This window comes from Pantherophis guttatus, chromosome 1 (assembly GCF_059756535.1).
Source record: "Pantherophis guttatus breed Tessera chromosome 1, ASM5975653v1, whole genome shotgun sequence".
Classification (NCBI taxonomy): Eukaryota; Metazoa; Chordata; class Lepidosauria; order Squamata; family Colubridae; genus Pantherophis; species Pantherophis guttatus.
This window is the reverse complement of record NC_142063.1, coordinates 231,163,819-231,180,748: the sequence shown is the minus strand read 5'-3', so window position 1 is coordinate 231,180,748 and position 16,930 is coordinate 231,163,819. Positions and strand designations below refer to the sequence as shown.

Here is a 16,930-nt window from a genome sequence, read left to right as displayed (position 1 = left end):
CTTTTGTTCGCATTTTGTAAAAAATAAAAAAGAAAGAAAGAAAAAAAAGTAGACTAAACCGCTCCTGCTCCTCTTTTACCTCACTTCCCACAAGACTTCCCGATCCTATAGGATAGAAAATCCCCACTCGTGGAAGCCAAACGTGAAGAGGGGGGTCCAGCTGCTACCTTCCCGAGCCGCCTTTCGAGATAGGTTTACTCGGAAGTAGGACGCCCTACTGAATCCCCAGTGAAAAGGCTTCTTTTCGTGGAAACGCGCTTGGGCTTCCAAGACCCCACCGAAATCCACTTACCCTCGAGAAGAAAGGCCGGCTGCCGGATGCTCCCTACGTTTCTACCGCCGCCACCACCGGCCATCTTCGCTCAGGCGCTGATCTCGTTTCACATCATCGCGCCGACCAATCTTTTTTTTTTCCCCTCCTTCGGTCTGGCCCAAGCGCCGTCTCAGAGGTGCAGGGAACTGCAAGCTAGGCCTCTCCCTTCGGCCTGCGCCCGCCGCCGTCGCCGCCGCCTTGCCTCCTCCGGCCGACTTCCCAGCGACTGGCTGGAGGCGCCGGGTGTGATGGGGGATGGCTGCTCAAGGACCCCTCAGCCAAGCCGGGCCGAGCCGGGCCTACAAAGCGCGAAAGGGAAACGTTGCCGGCTGCCTTCTCTTCACCCGCCTCCTTTTATTGTGTTCGGCGACAGCAGCAGTAACAGCTACTCGGCCGCTCGCGGCAGACGAGAAGAAGAGGCCGCTGCAGTCCCGCCGGCGGGCTCGCTCTGGCCGCTGCGCTGCCTGCCACCCAAAGGCGGGGCGGTAAGGACGAATGAACCCAACCGAGCCAGGCTGCTCCTCGCCGCCGCCACCCTTCCCCCCCCTCCCGGCTGCGGGCTGTGGCGGCTGTGCGGCGGCCAACGCTTTCCCCTCCTTGCGGCGCTGCCCCCAATCCCTCGGCGGTGCCCCGAGATCAAGCCCCGCCGATCAGTACGCGAGCCACCACAGCCTGTGTGCCGGCCTTTTGGGGGGCTCCCTCCTTCCCAGAGGCCAGCCCCACAGAAAAAGAAGGTGTAGCTAATTTGACAACGAACCCAACACCTCTGCCTCCCCCTTCCCCACCCCGCCTCGCACCCATGTTTAAAATGGCCGCAGTTACAAACCAGTGTCCCTGGTTTGTTTCGGCTGCTTTCTTGTCCCCCACCTTTTCTAGAGAAAAACCCCCCGAAGGAAGGGAGTGAGGGAAAGTTGGGGTCGTTAACTTCGAAATTGTTTAAAGAGTGCATGGACAAATGTGTGTATGTGGTTTTTTTTTTTTTGTTTTTTTTTTAAATCCCTTCTCAAGTCATTAAGGATCAGGGATACATTTTTTGTTTTTAAAATCCAACTTTGAATAGCTCATTATTTTTACCATGAATAAACTGGATAGTGTAACGTTTTCCTTGTCCCCCCCCCCCCAAGGAAGGTGTTGGTGTGTTTTCTGACAATATATAAAAATATAATGTATATGTAAAGAAAATTGCTGATAGTTTCAAATGTAAGGTGACCAACACATGCCATAATTGGCCTTGAGGTACATGAATCCTAATTTGGGGGTGATTTCAGTGTAATTGCTGCTACAGCATCAGTATCTTTCAACTTGCCTTACCAGGCGTTTTGAGGGGATCTAACCTACCACAGTGGGCCCATAGTATTCCACCACCTCCTATCCCTTGCTTATTAAATTCAAACCACACTTAACTCTGCAAAACATTTGGCCTTTCTATTATATCTTTAAAAGTCATATCTCTTTTATTATTCCCTCCTGTTTATGCATTGGTTGTGATCAACCTTATAAGCAGTTGGATTGGCTTTGACATTCCTTTATTTATTTTTTTAATTTTTGGCAGCTGCCTATAGTTAAGTATTACTATACTTAATAGGAGTTGTAAAAGTAAATAAGTAAAATAATCCTGAAATTCAGCCTTAAATATAGTCAACAAAGGACCCTAATTGTTGCTTCTTTTTCTTCAGTTATACCTTTATGCTTCTAAAATTTATTTAGGAACTTCGTATATATTGCTTTTCCAATATAATTTGTTGCGAATTAAAACAAAAACAAAATGTTCATAAGCAAAATAAACTTTATATCCAAAATAGACAAAGAAAAAGCTAAGATTAATGGAAAATTCCAAAAATAATATTACAGGAACCAAATCATCATACCATAGTAATATAGTATTAGTATTACATAGTAACAATGTTTTTCTTCTTCAGAATAACTTCTGTACTCTCAGGGAAGTTTCATATTGCTGATAATGGCAAGAATAATGCTCACCATCCCCACCTTTTCTTGCCTGGGTAATAATTTCCAAGGACAGTCTCAAAATCTCTTATTCTCTTCACTTTCAACTATAAATTCACCAGATATACAAACTATTATACTTGCCTCTGTGATTTTTAACATTAACAAAGATTTTTTTTCAATTCCTATTTTTAATTCATTTTTGTTTTTGACTAATTCATTTTTTTTATTTTTGACTAATGTATTCCCTGCACATCTCAAATTGTTAGTGGTTTGCTCTCCAAATTCACTTCCAATGTTTCCTTTCTTCTATCGACTATATTAGTTAAATAAATATGAAAACAATATACTGTATATAGTTGTCTTAGTATCTCTATATTTAAAACAACAGTATATTTGTAAATTCAATTTTTAGAACAGGTTTCCATGATCAGAAAGAAGGAAGAGGCATAGGAGTGGTACAGCATACCTATTAGGTTTAATACATTCCATATTTTGAACTAAATGACATAGTTAAAGGTCTTGGTATAATTAGTGAAGCAAAGATAAGCTTTCTTGTGTTCTGTCACTCTTTTCATTATTCATCTTACATTAAGTATCTGATCTCACTTTTTTTAAGTGCCTAGTCATTTAGCATTCCGCTCCTCATGTATTCTTCTCCTCTCCTCTAATCTTCATAAAAAGTTAAGCAAAATCTTCTGTGAAAAAATGGTGCAATGGTTCAATAATTTGCACATTCTCCTGCACCTGACATTTTCAAATTAGGTACCTGCAGCAATATTTTCAATTCTTTAACACAATTTGTACCATAATATATGTGCCATCCAGAATTCTTATGGAAAATAGGTCTCCATGCATGCTATATACATATTTGTGTGTGCTTGAGTGTGCATGTATGTGTTTATGGGTTCTAGCTGTAGTTAATTCTTCTTTGAGTAAGGTTGTGTCTTGATTCGCTTCTCCTCAAGAAGCGATCGCTGAAACCACCATATTGGACAAATTTCATCCAGTACCTAATCTCTCCTTTTTGGGGAAGGTAGTTGAGAAGGTGGTTGTGTAACAGACTTTGAGGGCCGTGGAGGAAGTCAATTATCTGGACCTTTTCCACATTGAAAAATTAATGTACCAAAAATAAAGGTAGTTATGTTTGGCAGAAAAATGGAGTGAATGATGGCAAATTATATATAAATGATGAAAAATTACACCAGCTAAATGAATTTGTGTATCTTTGTTGTTCTTTCATCTAGGTGATATTAAGTAACTGATACCAAAAGTTTATAAAATATCCTGAAAGACATAATGGATATTTAGTTGTTAATTTTTTGAGCTATATGTAAGAGATATATAGTAGAATAACACATTTAGGAATGTTTTCTCAAAAGTAAGTAAGAACAATACATTCTAATTTGCACTACAACTTGCACAGTATTTTGGCTTTGGCCAGGCTACATGATGATGATGTAAATTTCAAAGAATAATTTTTTTATGTGCACAAAGAACAAAAAAAGTGAGAAACAAAAAAAATTACAACTTTCATTTCCTAATCAAAAGTTTACACATACAAAGAATTTGAAAAGACAAATTAATTTTTTAGAACCAAATTAATTTGAGAAATGATTTCTTTTCATTAGGGAGATACTATATAAGGAAAACATATAACAAGATGTTGCCTTTTGAATATCAAATCTGTAAGTTAGAGACACTGATCAGTATTTTCCTAAAATAATAGGCATTAAATAATACTTCAGGTTGAATTAGCTGTAAATTTTAATCTGCAGAAATTTGCTAGTTAGATTCCAGGAATAAATTAAAATATATAACCTGCACAGAACATTACTATATCTATTCTTGTTTAATTGTTCTTAGTTTATTTGAATATTATTGTTTGTGGTGAAATTGCTATGTTAATCTGTTAGTTTTCACAAATACAAAATTGACTCAACAAATGGCAAATAAGTGAATTAAGACTAGAGGTTCTATTTTTTAACTAAAGTTGAGGAAATCAATGATAGAACTTTGGTTTAAAGTAATATTTGTGGAATGGAATAATCTAGTAAATGGAATTCCAATGGAACCTTTGGTCCAGCTAAATATAGCCATATAATTTTATTTTGTGTTGTATTCCAACTTCCCGGCTCACATCCCAAACTAACAGAGACAAAATGCAACACAATCAAGAGAATATTAAAATGTCTAGCTTTCAATGCTATATCCTGGAGAAAAGAATGTTTGTAATTTTAAATGTTTGCAATTTGTGTAACAATGATGTGATCTGGATATAACTAGCTGTGACCTGGGTTTGGAACAGAACAATAGTGGACATGGAGTTGTTTTTGGTGGATTACTTTTTCTCAAGCTATTCTATCCTATCCAGGTATTGCAAGAATACAGGTAGTTCTTGACCTATTAGTGGTCATTTAACAACATTTCAAAGTTACAGCAGACTAAAAAGTTTTTTTGACATTACTTATGACCTGTCCTTGAAGTTACAATCGGAATACCACACCCATGGTCATGTGATCATATTTCAAGTTCTTGGCAACCAGCTCACATTAATGATCAGTTACAGGGTTCCACAGTCACATGATCATATTTTGTGGTGGGGAAAGGCTATTCGATAAGTTGGATTTGGACTTACAACCACATGATTTGCGTAATGACCATGTGTTTTGCTTAATGACTACAGTGATCTGTTTAATGACCATTATAAAAACAGACATAAAATTGAATCTGGTCATATGACTTACGATCACAGCAACTTATGTCTAAAATTCTGGGCTAAATTATCATAAATTAAGGACTACTAAATAAAAGAGAAGTGTGGATATACCAGCCTGAATTTTTTGAGGGAAATATAGTACTGTACTGAATGTACAGTTTGTACTTTGAACAAGTACTTCTCGTTATAATTTATATAACATTTGAAGGAAGTAGTTTATACAATAGAACCAGCCCCAATAAACTTATATTGTGGTAGATTGGATTCAAATACTATAGTTTTACCATTGTTTTACTTGTGTATAGAGAAGAAAGTAATTTATGTGGCATGAAATGTACAATACTGAATTTAAAAAATCAACTTCCTTGTTGTAGTTTATATAACATTTGATGGAAGGAAATAAGTTCTTACAATAATAGAATAAACTACAGTAAACCTGTATTATCATACATTGGATTAAAGTCATTAACTGCAGCATTGTTTTCTTCGTTTATAGAGAAGAAAATAATTTATTTTTCAGTTAGTTAAAAGCTTGTTAGATTTCCGAATATATTTCAGAATTGAAATACAGTTATAATTCAGTATTCACATTTATTTGATTCTTAATATGCAATTTTCTAATCCAAAATGTATACATCATGACTATTTTACGAGGATATGTCCATTAAAATGAATGCATTATTGGAAATAATCTACAAAATGCTTATCTTTGAAGATATGTATACAAAATTTTTAAAAATTGTGAAGGACTATAAATTGGAAAAGTGAGAACCTGACATTTGTTTTTGTTGACATGGATAAGAGATAATTGCTTAAATTCTTAAATTGCTCCACTGAAGTTATAGTAATTTTTTTCTGCCCTGGATATTATTTGCCATTCAGTCCAGAGGGCAGGAATTAGTTGTTCTAAAAAATACTGTCACATTGTTCTAGGGCTAGGCCCATGATAGCGAACCTATGGCACGCATGCCACAGGTGGCACCCAGAGCCCTCTCTGCAGGCACGTGAGCCATTGCCCCAGCTCAGTTATGCTGCGTATGCGCGCACGCCTCCCGCCAGCCAGCTGGTTTTTGAGTCTCTGCTGCACATGAATGGGGGTGGACCACATACACAGGGCCGTGCATGCATGCGCAGGAAGGGCAAAGCACACACGGGGGAGTCACATGCGCATACGCGGAGGGCAGGGCGCATTGGTGGCAGGTGTGCATTGCATTATGGGGTGTGTGCCCGCGTTTTCGGCACTCAGTACTGAAAAGGTTAGCCATCACTGGGCTAAGCAGTATTGGTGCTGTCAGTTACTTAAAGGTTAATTGCCAAGGATGTATTTCCTTTATGCTTTGCTTGATATTCTAAGCATGCATAAAGGAAAGCGTAGTAGAATTACATAACAAGAACATATCTATCAAAGCAGAGCAGAGGAATATTGCACATTCCAATATACAGCAGGCCAGGCATCAGTCACTATTGATATATTAACTTTTCCCCCTTCACACAACAGAGCTCTCTGGGACTTAAACCTTGCTTGCCAGGCTCCACTGTCACTTAAACGTCTTGTAAGGATGCTGCAACTGGCAGATTTCTTCTTCCTTTTCACCAAAGTGAGAAAAGTATATTAGCAGATGCACCTTTTGTGCTTTTTTTCCTCACCTATACCCTCAAGCACAGTTACCTGATAACAGCAGCATTGTATTTTTTTTTAAAAAAATATCATTTTTAATGAAGGTTTTAAAAAAGATGAAAACTACTGCAAACTAAGTAAGAAAGAAAAAAGCAAAAGCAAAGCAAAAAGTGCAATAAAAGAAAAAAAGTTGAAAAATAAAAATCCATGAAGTGACATTTGATATTCTTTACAGCAGTTATAAACACAATTATATTTTAAGTTTTCTTTCTAAAGTTAAATCATAATACTTTGCTTTCTCTAATCTATCCTCTCTAATCATCAAAACCATAAATCATAAATTCATTTTATTTATTTTTTCTCAGAAAATCCATTCAACATTTCCAGTCACAGTAGAGTGTCTTTTCTCTCATTAAAGAAGTTAATTTATCCATTTCAGCAAATTTCAAATTTGTCAATTTCACTTACCATTCTTCTATAGAGGATACTGTTGAATCTTTCCATCTCTCTGCATCATGTAGCAACAATGCATCATTTTATAGAAATTCTGTTTAAGATCATAATTTAAATTTTAACCACATATTTTTTCATTGGTTCATCTGTATTTTATAACTAAAATCCATAGCCCATTTTATCATGCATTCTTTAACTTGCTCTTCCTCAGTTTCAAATTCCACAAGATTTAGACATTTTAGCAAAAATGTGTCCATCATCAATTCACAATTTTACTTAAAATTCTGTCTTATTTTGTTCCGTACCATGAATCTTTTTGACTGTTTAGGCTCTTTTAATAACTCTAATGGGAATTGACATCTTATTAACTGCTCTCTTGATTTAATTTTAAATTTCCCTCAATGTTTTTCCAATAATTCCCAATATGTCAACCATTTGTCTGCTGTTTGTTTTCTACTGTATGCTTCTTGAGTTGAAATCCATTTTGCTTTTAAACCATTACAACACTACGACTTAGAAAAATTTGTTTGAGAAAAATAAGAAGACAGATGGGAGGGACAATAATTATACTAGGCCAATGGCAGGCAGTAGAGGGGATGAAAGACCAACTGCCAAGAAAACCAATAAATCAATTCTTTTTTTCTGTTGTTTTTTTGAATTAAATTTTATAGCTAGTCTAAAGTCTTTGATGCATACTATTTTGAATATTTTTATAAGCTTTCTTTTTTACTAATGTTACTACTGTTAGTAAACTATTAACATATACCTAAAAAGGTATCTGTAAGCTCCTACTTATCAAAATGAAATATTATAATATGCTTCTCCTCTAAAATTTGTGGAAAAGAAATATATTAGGCTGATTATTGAAAGTATAACATATGGTTGATATCATATATAGCCGTAGGGAATAGGTGAGGGCATAGACTTCAATTTACATGAAATTCAATGAAACCTCTTACATCTACTTAAAAAGAAGCTCCCTCCACCCAAAAAAAATATCCTGGAGCCATGTGGTTGACTCAACCTTCCATCTTTCTGAGGTTGGTAAAATGAGGACCCAGATTGTTGGGGGCAATAGGCTGACTCTAAACCGCTTAGAGAGAGCTGTAAAGCACTGTGAAGCAGTATATAAGTCTAAATGCTATTGCTATATGGCCGTGATAGCTAACCTATGGCACGTGTGCCAGAGGTGGCACACGGAGCCATATCTGTGGGCACGCGAGCATTGCCCTAGCTCAGCTCCAGCGTACATGCGCGTGCCAGCCAGCTGATTTTCGGGCCTTCCAGGCCCACCAGAAGTTGGGAAACGGGCTGTTTCTGGCCTCCAGAGGGCCTCCAGGGGGCAGGGGGAAGGCCGTTTTCACCCTCCCCAGGCTCCTAGAAAGCCTCTGGAGCCTGGGGAGAGTGAAAAACAGGCCTACCAGGCCCACCATGCCATCGCCTGCCAAAAGTGGTGGGAGTGCGGGGGGGGTGCATGTGCAGGCACGGGGGGGTGGGGCACATTGAATTATGAGTGTGGGCACACACATGCGTTCCCCCCGCTTTTGGCACACGACGGCCAAAAGGTTAGCCATCACTGCTATATGGTGTCTTCTATTTTACTTCATTGTTCTTCTCACTATAGCTCTTGCTACTCCTACAAACCACATGTCAACTTTGAATGTAGGATATGCTGGTATGAAGAACAATGATCCAAGACTCCAAATAAACACAGTACTTGAGAATTACTGAAATGGTATCTTAAAAGCCAGATAGGGATTAACATCCTAACCACTTGGTTATTTCTCACGTGGATTTTTTTTTCTTAAAATAGCTGCCTCAGCAGTTCACATCAGATTGAGAAAATCTCCATCCCAGAAATCTCAAATCAACTGGATTCTAAAGGGAAAACAATCCAGGTTCTGAGGTTTTTGTCACTTTATTCTAAGCCATTTTCAATACATTTTGTTAAATAAGGAACAATCTTCCTTTCCATAGAGGTAGGCCAATAAGTCTAATCAGCTTTTAAATCCTCTACAACCACACAAGAGTTTCCAAGACAGGACAGCTGCACAGTTTTTCTAAGCCCAAATGGTTCGCTTTTGTGAGAGGTCCTGGGGCTATATTCTAAAAAAACAGGTGGAAGACAAAAAAAGTCAAATTGCTTTCATTTGCATTTAAATTAGCTGAGCTGAATTAGATTAAATATACTTAACAGGACTTTTCCCCAGTCCTACACTGAGTAGTTTTTGTTCTCTCACATTAGAATTATAAACTCATTGGGAGAGGGGATTCTGGGGAGTTCCATGTCCCTGGTGGTTAGTAAGGCCCAACAGAGACTACATTTCCTTAGAGTCCTGCGGAAAAATCAGGTGGAACAACAGCTGATGACTTCTTTCTATCGGTCCACGATAGAAAGCATCCTCACATATAATAGTATGGTACGCTGGTTTAACAGCTGCAGACAGGAAGGCACTACAGAGAATGATCAATTCAGCACAAGAAACCAATGGTTGCCCTCTAACACCACTGAATGACATTTCCAGGTCTCGCTGTTTCAGCAGAGTAAGGAAGATACTTAGGGATGATTTGCACCCTGGCCAGTGTCTCTTCACTTTTACCATTGGGCAGAAGGCATCAAAGTATAGCCAGCCGAAACAGGTTTAAAAACAGCTTCTACTCTTGGGCTGTCAGACTCCTAAACACAATCACAATCACTCCACGTACATATGGAAACATATGTCTCGTTTTTTCTTTCCGCAATTACTTGTATAAATTGGGAACTGTATTGTCTTGTATTTTCTGTTATCAATTGCACCAGTAGATGCTAAACCAATTTTGTTGTATACATGATGTACAATGACAATAAAGGCTATTATTATTGTTGTTGTTTTGTGGAATAAACAGATCCCTAAGACCACACATTTTGTACTTCTGTTCTAATATAAAACTTCGATAAGCAACTAATTTTATCCCTTTTGATTTTTCATAAAGCCCTCAAGACCTTGTTATACTGCTAGGCCTAGAACTGCCAGGGAACCAGATATTTGTCCCAATGGCTTCATTGCTGAGAGGACCATTTTTTTTCTTCCCTTTGTCCTATGATAAGTATATTTGTATTTATGTTGTTTATTACTGTGGCATTTAGATGTTTGCCTGTTTTATATTGGCTGTTTTATTTAGTGTTATATGCCACTCAGACCTTTGTGGGAGAGATGGGCCACTATATAAGTTTAATAAATAAATAAATAAAATATTAAGAAGCACATATTTCATCTTTGTTCCTATGCTATGAATCACAAATCAAGTACTAACTTTTAAAGAGATGCTTGAATAATCAAGAACCAGATAAATTAGTATGGCCAAGGAACAAGTTAGAAATTTAATAGTTTACCTGCCAGTGGTATAATTAAGTTCAATTTTGGGTCCAAAGACTAGAAGCAAGAAGCCTCTGAACCTCCAAATGATGGAAACAGGTAGTGAGGAACTAGCAGGTGAACAGAAATGATCCTGCTCACTGATAATCACCTTCCCACATTTCCTTTCCCCCTGATCTATAATCAACTGAGTGAGAGATGCATGTTTTAAAATATATCAATAAATTGTATATCAATTTCTTAATTGTATATTCAATATATTTAATGCATTAAATCATATATTATAAAATATGTTAATATCTTAATAAACTTTAATAATGCTATTAATCTTTTCATATTTTTAAACAATACAATTAGGCTTATTCTTGTTCAAGATCATGGTTCCAAATGGAAACTCTTAAAAGTTATTATATTCTTGTAGTGATGATGATGTTATGATTTCCTTGACTTTGAAATCCGATGCTGATTTATTTTTTAAATCCCAGTTGATAATTCTCACAGTCTTAAAAGAAACTACTTGAAAGGCTGGGGTGGCAGGAGAGGGGAGCAGGAAAAGAAAAAGTGCCTGCTTCAAACCAAATACAGTATACTCAATGGACTGATGGGGGAGCCATAAAGCCTTGTAAGTAAATATGCATTGGATCATAGCACAAAGTTTAAGGTACCATAGCCTAATCTGTGCAGTATGCATGTCAATATATAAATTAGGAGTTCGTAATCTGAATGAGTGCTCTCCAAACACTTGATTTCAGCTTCCACTTGTCCTGGACAAAATGGCCAATAGTAAATAGGAATGTGATCTAAAATATCTGGAATCTATTAAACTGTCCAATCCTAATATAACTGGTGATTAATTGCGGTTACTTACACAATATAATAAGCTATGTAATGAATAAAAATACAACTAAATAAATAAATTACATTACTTGATATATCCATTATATTATTTCATATACTAATATATTATAAATGAATACTAATATAAATATACCGTATAATAAAATGCAAAATAATTTATATTGTTATATGTTCTATATTACAGATTAAAATATGCTGAACATCCTGGTGTTTTGTCAGTATGTATTCATGTGTTTCTTTTCTCCTAACATCCCAGAGGAAACCACCTGGTATGCATCATCATAATATCAATGTGAAATGAAGGCAAATTAAATGAATTTGCACTTCAATCAAACATATGTTTTCTTTATTTCAAATAAATCAACCTAAAGTTGTATTTTATATAGCTGAGCAATGGGCTAGATTGGTGGAATGAGTGTTACTTCATATGCTATCTCCCCCCCCCCCCTTATTTTTATAGCTACTTGGATGTTGGCGTCAAATGCATCTCAGGTGATAGATGAATGTGGCAATCCATTTTAGTATGAAAACATTTATTCATTTATTTTATTTGATTGATTGATTGATTGATTGATTGGGCTGCCCAAGGCAAACAAAGTAACTCTGCACTATGTGCAACAGGAACAATCAATAAAGCAAGGAAAAACACTAATAGGTTGTTAGACATGCTTCCATTATATCTCCCATGAAGAACTTTCTATAGAAGGAATGTTCAGAATCAGAGTTGTACTATTTTTTCTCTCTACAGCTGTAGAAAGATAACTCTAAATGCCAAATTATGTTATATGGTTGGGTGAGAGCAAGTTCTGTCTTTATCTTTGATTCTAAAGTATGCATCACAGACATATTTCACATTTAAACCCCCATTTTAAATGTACCTTTTCAGGAGGAAATTCTATTTTGATGGAATTAACTGTAAATTAAGTAATCTCATTTTCCTTTCCATTTTATGAATGAACTATTTTTGGTACTTCTAGGAAGGCATTTTGCTCTAACACTATCAACTTATTATTATTTCTAAGCGTCATACTTTTTAAAATTTTTTACTGTGTTTTATAAAGAGTTGTAAATTCTTTATAGTACCATCATTCTCACTTCTCAAACCCTCAGAAACAGCTTGAAGGTGATCTGCAATTGTCTTCACTTCTGCAGATTTGAAATGATGATTGAGAATAAGAACTTGCCCTGTAAATAATACATATGAATTAAATTTTAAAAATCTCCTTTACTGATCCCATACAAAAATGAAACACAGGCAACCTGGTACTTTTATGTCAGCTATGCAGCATTAAAGAAGATAGGGAAACTGACAAATTCTTTAACATTTTCATTTTCACTTGTTTGATCTGGTCTATTGAATCAAGGTTGCAAAGCCCTCAGACTAATACTTCCCTTCCAGCACTTGTAGCTCAAGAGGTGAAAGGACAACTGAAGCAACAATTTCCTCTAATGGGAAATGAAGTCAGACGGTCTTAAACAACAGTTTAGTTTGCTGCTGTTTCAATACCCACAAGTGGGGTGGACATAAATCAGCTGACCAAAAGCGCTATTGTTAAGAGACCATGGAAGCAGACGTGATTCTTCATGTTGCAATGCTCCAGTTGCTTTATGCGTCATTTGCAGAAGCATCTTCTGGTGAAACAAGGCATTCTGATGGTGTAAAAAGTGTTGTCTAAGAAATAACTGAAGTTCTGGAATTTTAGTCTATTCAGTAATTAATTCAGAAATTAATTAAGACTGTTTGACTTTCATTATCAAGATTGTTGTTGGAGTTTTTCCATCTAAAAAACTGAATGTTAACTTTATTGCACTATTCCTGCGATACTACAAATCAATCCTGTTGCCTTTCATCTGCCACTTCCAGACTGTTTTCCATTATTCCCTCTTAGAACACCCTCCTTGCCCATCCTTTAAAACTAGAACATCCTTGCCTATTTTACATCTTTGTCCCAGGTAAAGGGAAGAATTATTTAAAATAAAGTGTGTTTTGGATTCTCTTAAGAGATTTAACAGATTAACAGAGTTGGAAGGGACCTTGTAGGTCATCTAGTCCAACCCCCTGCCCAAGCAGGTATTAGTAGCTTGTGCAATGAATATTTAATTCATTGAACAGGCTACCTGGGCACAAAACATTCTTGGGAAGTGACAGTGGTATACACACCGCCTGTAATAGTTTCATTTGCAATATTTTCAGAAGCCCAAACTGTCAAATTGGTCTATAATTCAGCTTCTACACCTGCCATAATTCTGACTGAGTGACTGCATCACTAAGAAGAAAAATACAAACATTGCAGTCAAGATTGAGAATACTGAATTGGAGAACATTCCTGATAAAGTAGAAGAAAGTGTAATGTTCCTCGTTTCTGCTGCTGTACTCTGGAAAGTGAGGAGTAAAGTGTTACTGAAAGAGAAAGCAGGATTCCGAATGATGCAAAAAAGATAGAAACATTCCCCTTCCCTTTACCTTCAGAAAGGGGAAGCTTGGAAATGGCAGGAGTTCCTTACAAGGCAAAAGAAATAAAAAATACTCACCTTAATGCTGTATTGAGTGTGAAAAGGAATGAGGGATAGAATAGCCATTTGCATCACGAGTGTTGTGGACCTGGCAAAGGATAATCAACTGCTTTTTTCAATTTGCATGAGCTACAGTTTCTTCTCTACCCAAGCTGTATTGATAGGACTTCTGCTACATCTAGTCAAGGAACAAAGCTAGGTTGGAAAATATCAAGAGATCAGTAATTTATTACCAAGTCCTAACTGGGGATCTTGAATAAATAATCTATAAAGAGACAGCAAAGCCCTTCATTTCTACAAATGAAGAAAGCCATCCCATAGGGCTTGCATCTGCACATTTTTACTAACTGTATATCAAAAAACACAGATCAAATTATTAATGTATATAGCAACTGAGATTATAGTTCTGAATGGAAACTTGCAGAAGCATGGTGGATCAATTAAATAAATGAATGGATGTGAAGTAAAGTGAAAAAATGGTGAGGGAAATTCAACTGAATTTATCAACAAATGGAAATAGTTCGGGCAATTATTTTGTTACAATCATACCAAAATATATTTGTCTGTCAAGAAGGCTGACCCTGGAAGTACCCATGGGCGGATAATCCACATTTTTGAATGTTGTTAAATGGAATAAACCTATTGCAGAAGAGTGAATGCTGACTACCAGGGAGAATTAAAGATAATATAGATAGATAATAATAATTTCCTAACTGAGATCCTAGTGACTAACCCTAACCCTAGTGACTCATTTGATTTGTGGAAAAATGAAGCAGCCTGAAATAGTCCAAATAACTATTCTGGACTATTCAATGGTACTATAGACACAACAACAACAATTAAGGCTATTTTTTCCTCCCAGCAAAGTATTAAATTCTGCTTAGAGCCAAATTTAATAGATTTGTATTGCCATTATCCAGAACCTATCAAGAATCTTGCTATAATATTATGCATCACAACAGAAATTGAAAAAGTGTTTTCCATTCCATCAGTGTTTCTCCCATTCTTTCATGCAAATGTATCTTGATACTTAGATTAGCATATTATCTATATACTAGGTAAATGAATAAGACTAGGGAGTTGTCTCAAAGCTTATTCTTTTCTTCCTTCTACTTGCCAAATAAATTGCATACTAGGTATTTCCATTGTTGGGTAATCAGTTAGCTCACTTTTTTTTTCATCTAAACAAAGTAAAAGGCATCAGTTTGCTAAACAGTATTGTAAACTGATAGTGCCGCTGATAAATTAGCCAGGAGTTTTCTTTAAAGAAAAAAGGGTCCCGTTATTAATCCTGTTGTTTAGTACATAGATGTTTCTCTAAATTCCCATAGCAAGAGGAGGGTGAGGAACCTTATAAAAACAAATAAATAATGCTACCTCTTAAGTAATTTACATGTCCTGTATTTGTACTTTAACATAATGATGTCACCCAATGATGTTGCTACATTTTTCTCAGAATAATTGCCTCAAGACATGAGTAATCCTCTTTTTGGAAAAGCCAGCATTTAAAGTAATAATCAGAGACATTTGGGAGAAGAAGAAAGTCTTGGCACTTCTGTGGGTTCTTTAGAGGTAAATTTCCAATTCTGTTTCATAATATTGGAAGGGTGCTTCTATCAACCAACATTTTAAATATGTATTATGAATACATATTTTGTTTATTATGTTAATGGACAGGATAGCTTTGGGTCAAATGGTACAAGCAGATAAATAGGAGCAGATATATCATTGTTGGAAGTCATTATACTGTGCATATTTAAATAGGGAGCCGAGAAAGGCTTGCAGGATTTGGGAAATGGCCAAGAAAACAATTTGTGATGTTTTGCCAATATTTTGCCTTTCTATTTGCATTGTGTTTTTAAGCATAGACATGAACTGTATATGGTTGTTGCCTCTGAATGTTTAATGTAAAATTTAGACTCTTTAGGCATTGTAAAATAGGTGTTTTATTGTAGTTTGGAGGATCACACATACCGTTTTATGTTCATTTTCTGAGTCAAATTAGATTTTACTTTATAAGAAGTGTGCTTACATTGTAGACATTTTAAATTATATTTCCATGCTGGGTAGAAGTGTCCTCAGGGTGGCAATACAGTATTAGGGGTCCTATATCTGAGTGACAGAAATCAGGAAAGCCACCAGGATTCAGTTTTCTGTATCTGGCAGCCATAGCCGTACTGTATTAGTTATCTTTCCTTGGGTTTTACTACCAATAGAAAGCAAACAGGTAGCTTCCATTTTTATAAATGCAATAGTTCTCCCTCCAATCATGCTTTGGCAGCTAGACATGTCATAGTGAATAAAGGTGGCTTTTGGTGTGGGAAAATATTTGTTATTTGCTCAACTGAAAAAGTTACAAGGTGTAGCTTAATGATCATTTAGAAAAGATCCCAAGTTATTTGGAAAGAAAGGGAATGAATGAGATGGCTTTTTTAATTGCTGGTATTGCTAGGCAGAGTAGGGTGCACCCTATTTTTATTTTTTTAAACTATAAAGTCAATTTAACTAGATCATGAAAGAGAAATACATATACACCCTTATTCCTGGATTGTGAACAACAATGGTACTATCAAATCATCCAGCCCAGGAAAACAGTAGCTCTGTCTCATCTACCAGATCTTATAAAATCTGTCTGTCTAGCTAGCTAGCTAGGTAACCATCCATCCATCACATCTTGGTTCCTCCAAGTCCATGTTGATTCCTGGCTACTGCCTGGACAAGTCAGATGGTCTTATCCAAAACAGAATGACCTGGATATAAAGTGTAAACATAGTGAACTTTCTTCCGAGTTCTATAGACAAATAATAAGATATATATTATATAATTCAGTAAAGCACCACAAGATGGCATTAATTTATTACCTAATGTGCTTAGGCCACTGAAGTACCAATAAAGAACATTCTCCACAAGAAGTTTGATATCCCCAAACCTGTAATTACTTTATAATTCTGCAACCAGCATGGCAATAATTGATTTAAATTAATGAGCCTGAAAAAAATTAATGTGATTTCCAGTTCAATCTAATCATCAGTCCTAACCCCCTGGATTCAGCTAACTATGCCTTGGATTGTAACAAGAGCAATGCAATAGAAAGGATTTATTTTATTAGCACTTTATTTATTATTTAGTGTATGGCAAATATATGGACTTAT

General features: G+C 36.3%; 1 protein-coding gene and 1 long non-coding RNA gene across 3 annotated transcripts in view; one reads left to right on the top strand and one right to left on the bottom strand.

Moving 5' to 3' along the window:
* Positions 1 to 1,159, bottom strand: part of SENP6 (SUMO specific peptidase 6) — a 70,326-nt gene extending 69,167 nt beyond the window's left edge. For both annotated transcript variants that reach the window (XM_034431874.3, XM_034431875.3), the window contains exon 1: positions 293 to 1,159. In XM_034431874.3, the coding sequence (XP_034287765.2) occupies positions 293 to 356 (64 nt within the window). In that variant the 5' untranslated portion in view covers positions 357 to 1,159. The remainder of the gene's footprint in view (positions 1 to 292) is intronic.
* Positions 1,160 to 10,953: 9,794 nt separating this feature from the next.
* On the top strand, positions 10,954 to 11,598 carry LOC117674077 (uncharacterized). The gene is made up of 2 exons (XR_004593666.3): positions 10,954 to 11,032; positions 11,449 to 11,598. It is a non-coding gene; the product is annotated as an uncharacterized LOC117674077 (long non-coding RNA).
* Positions 11,599 to 16,930: the final 5,332 nt, after the last annotated feature.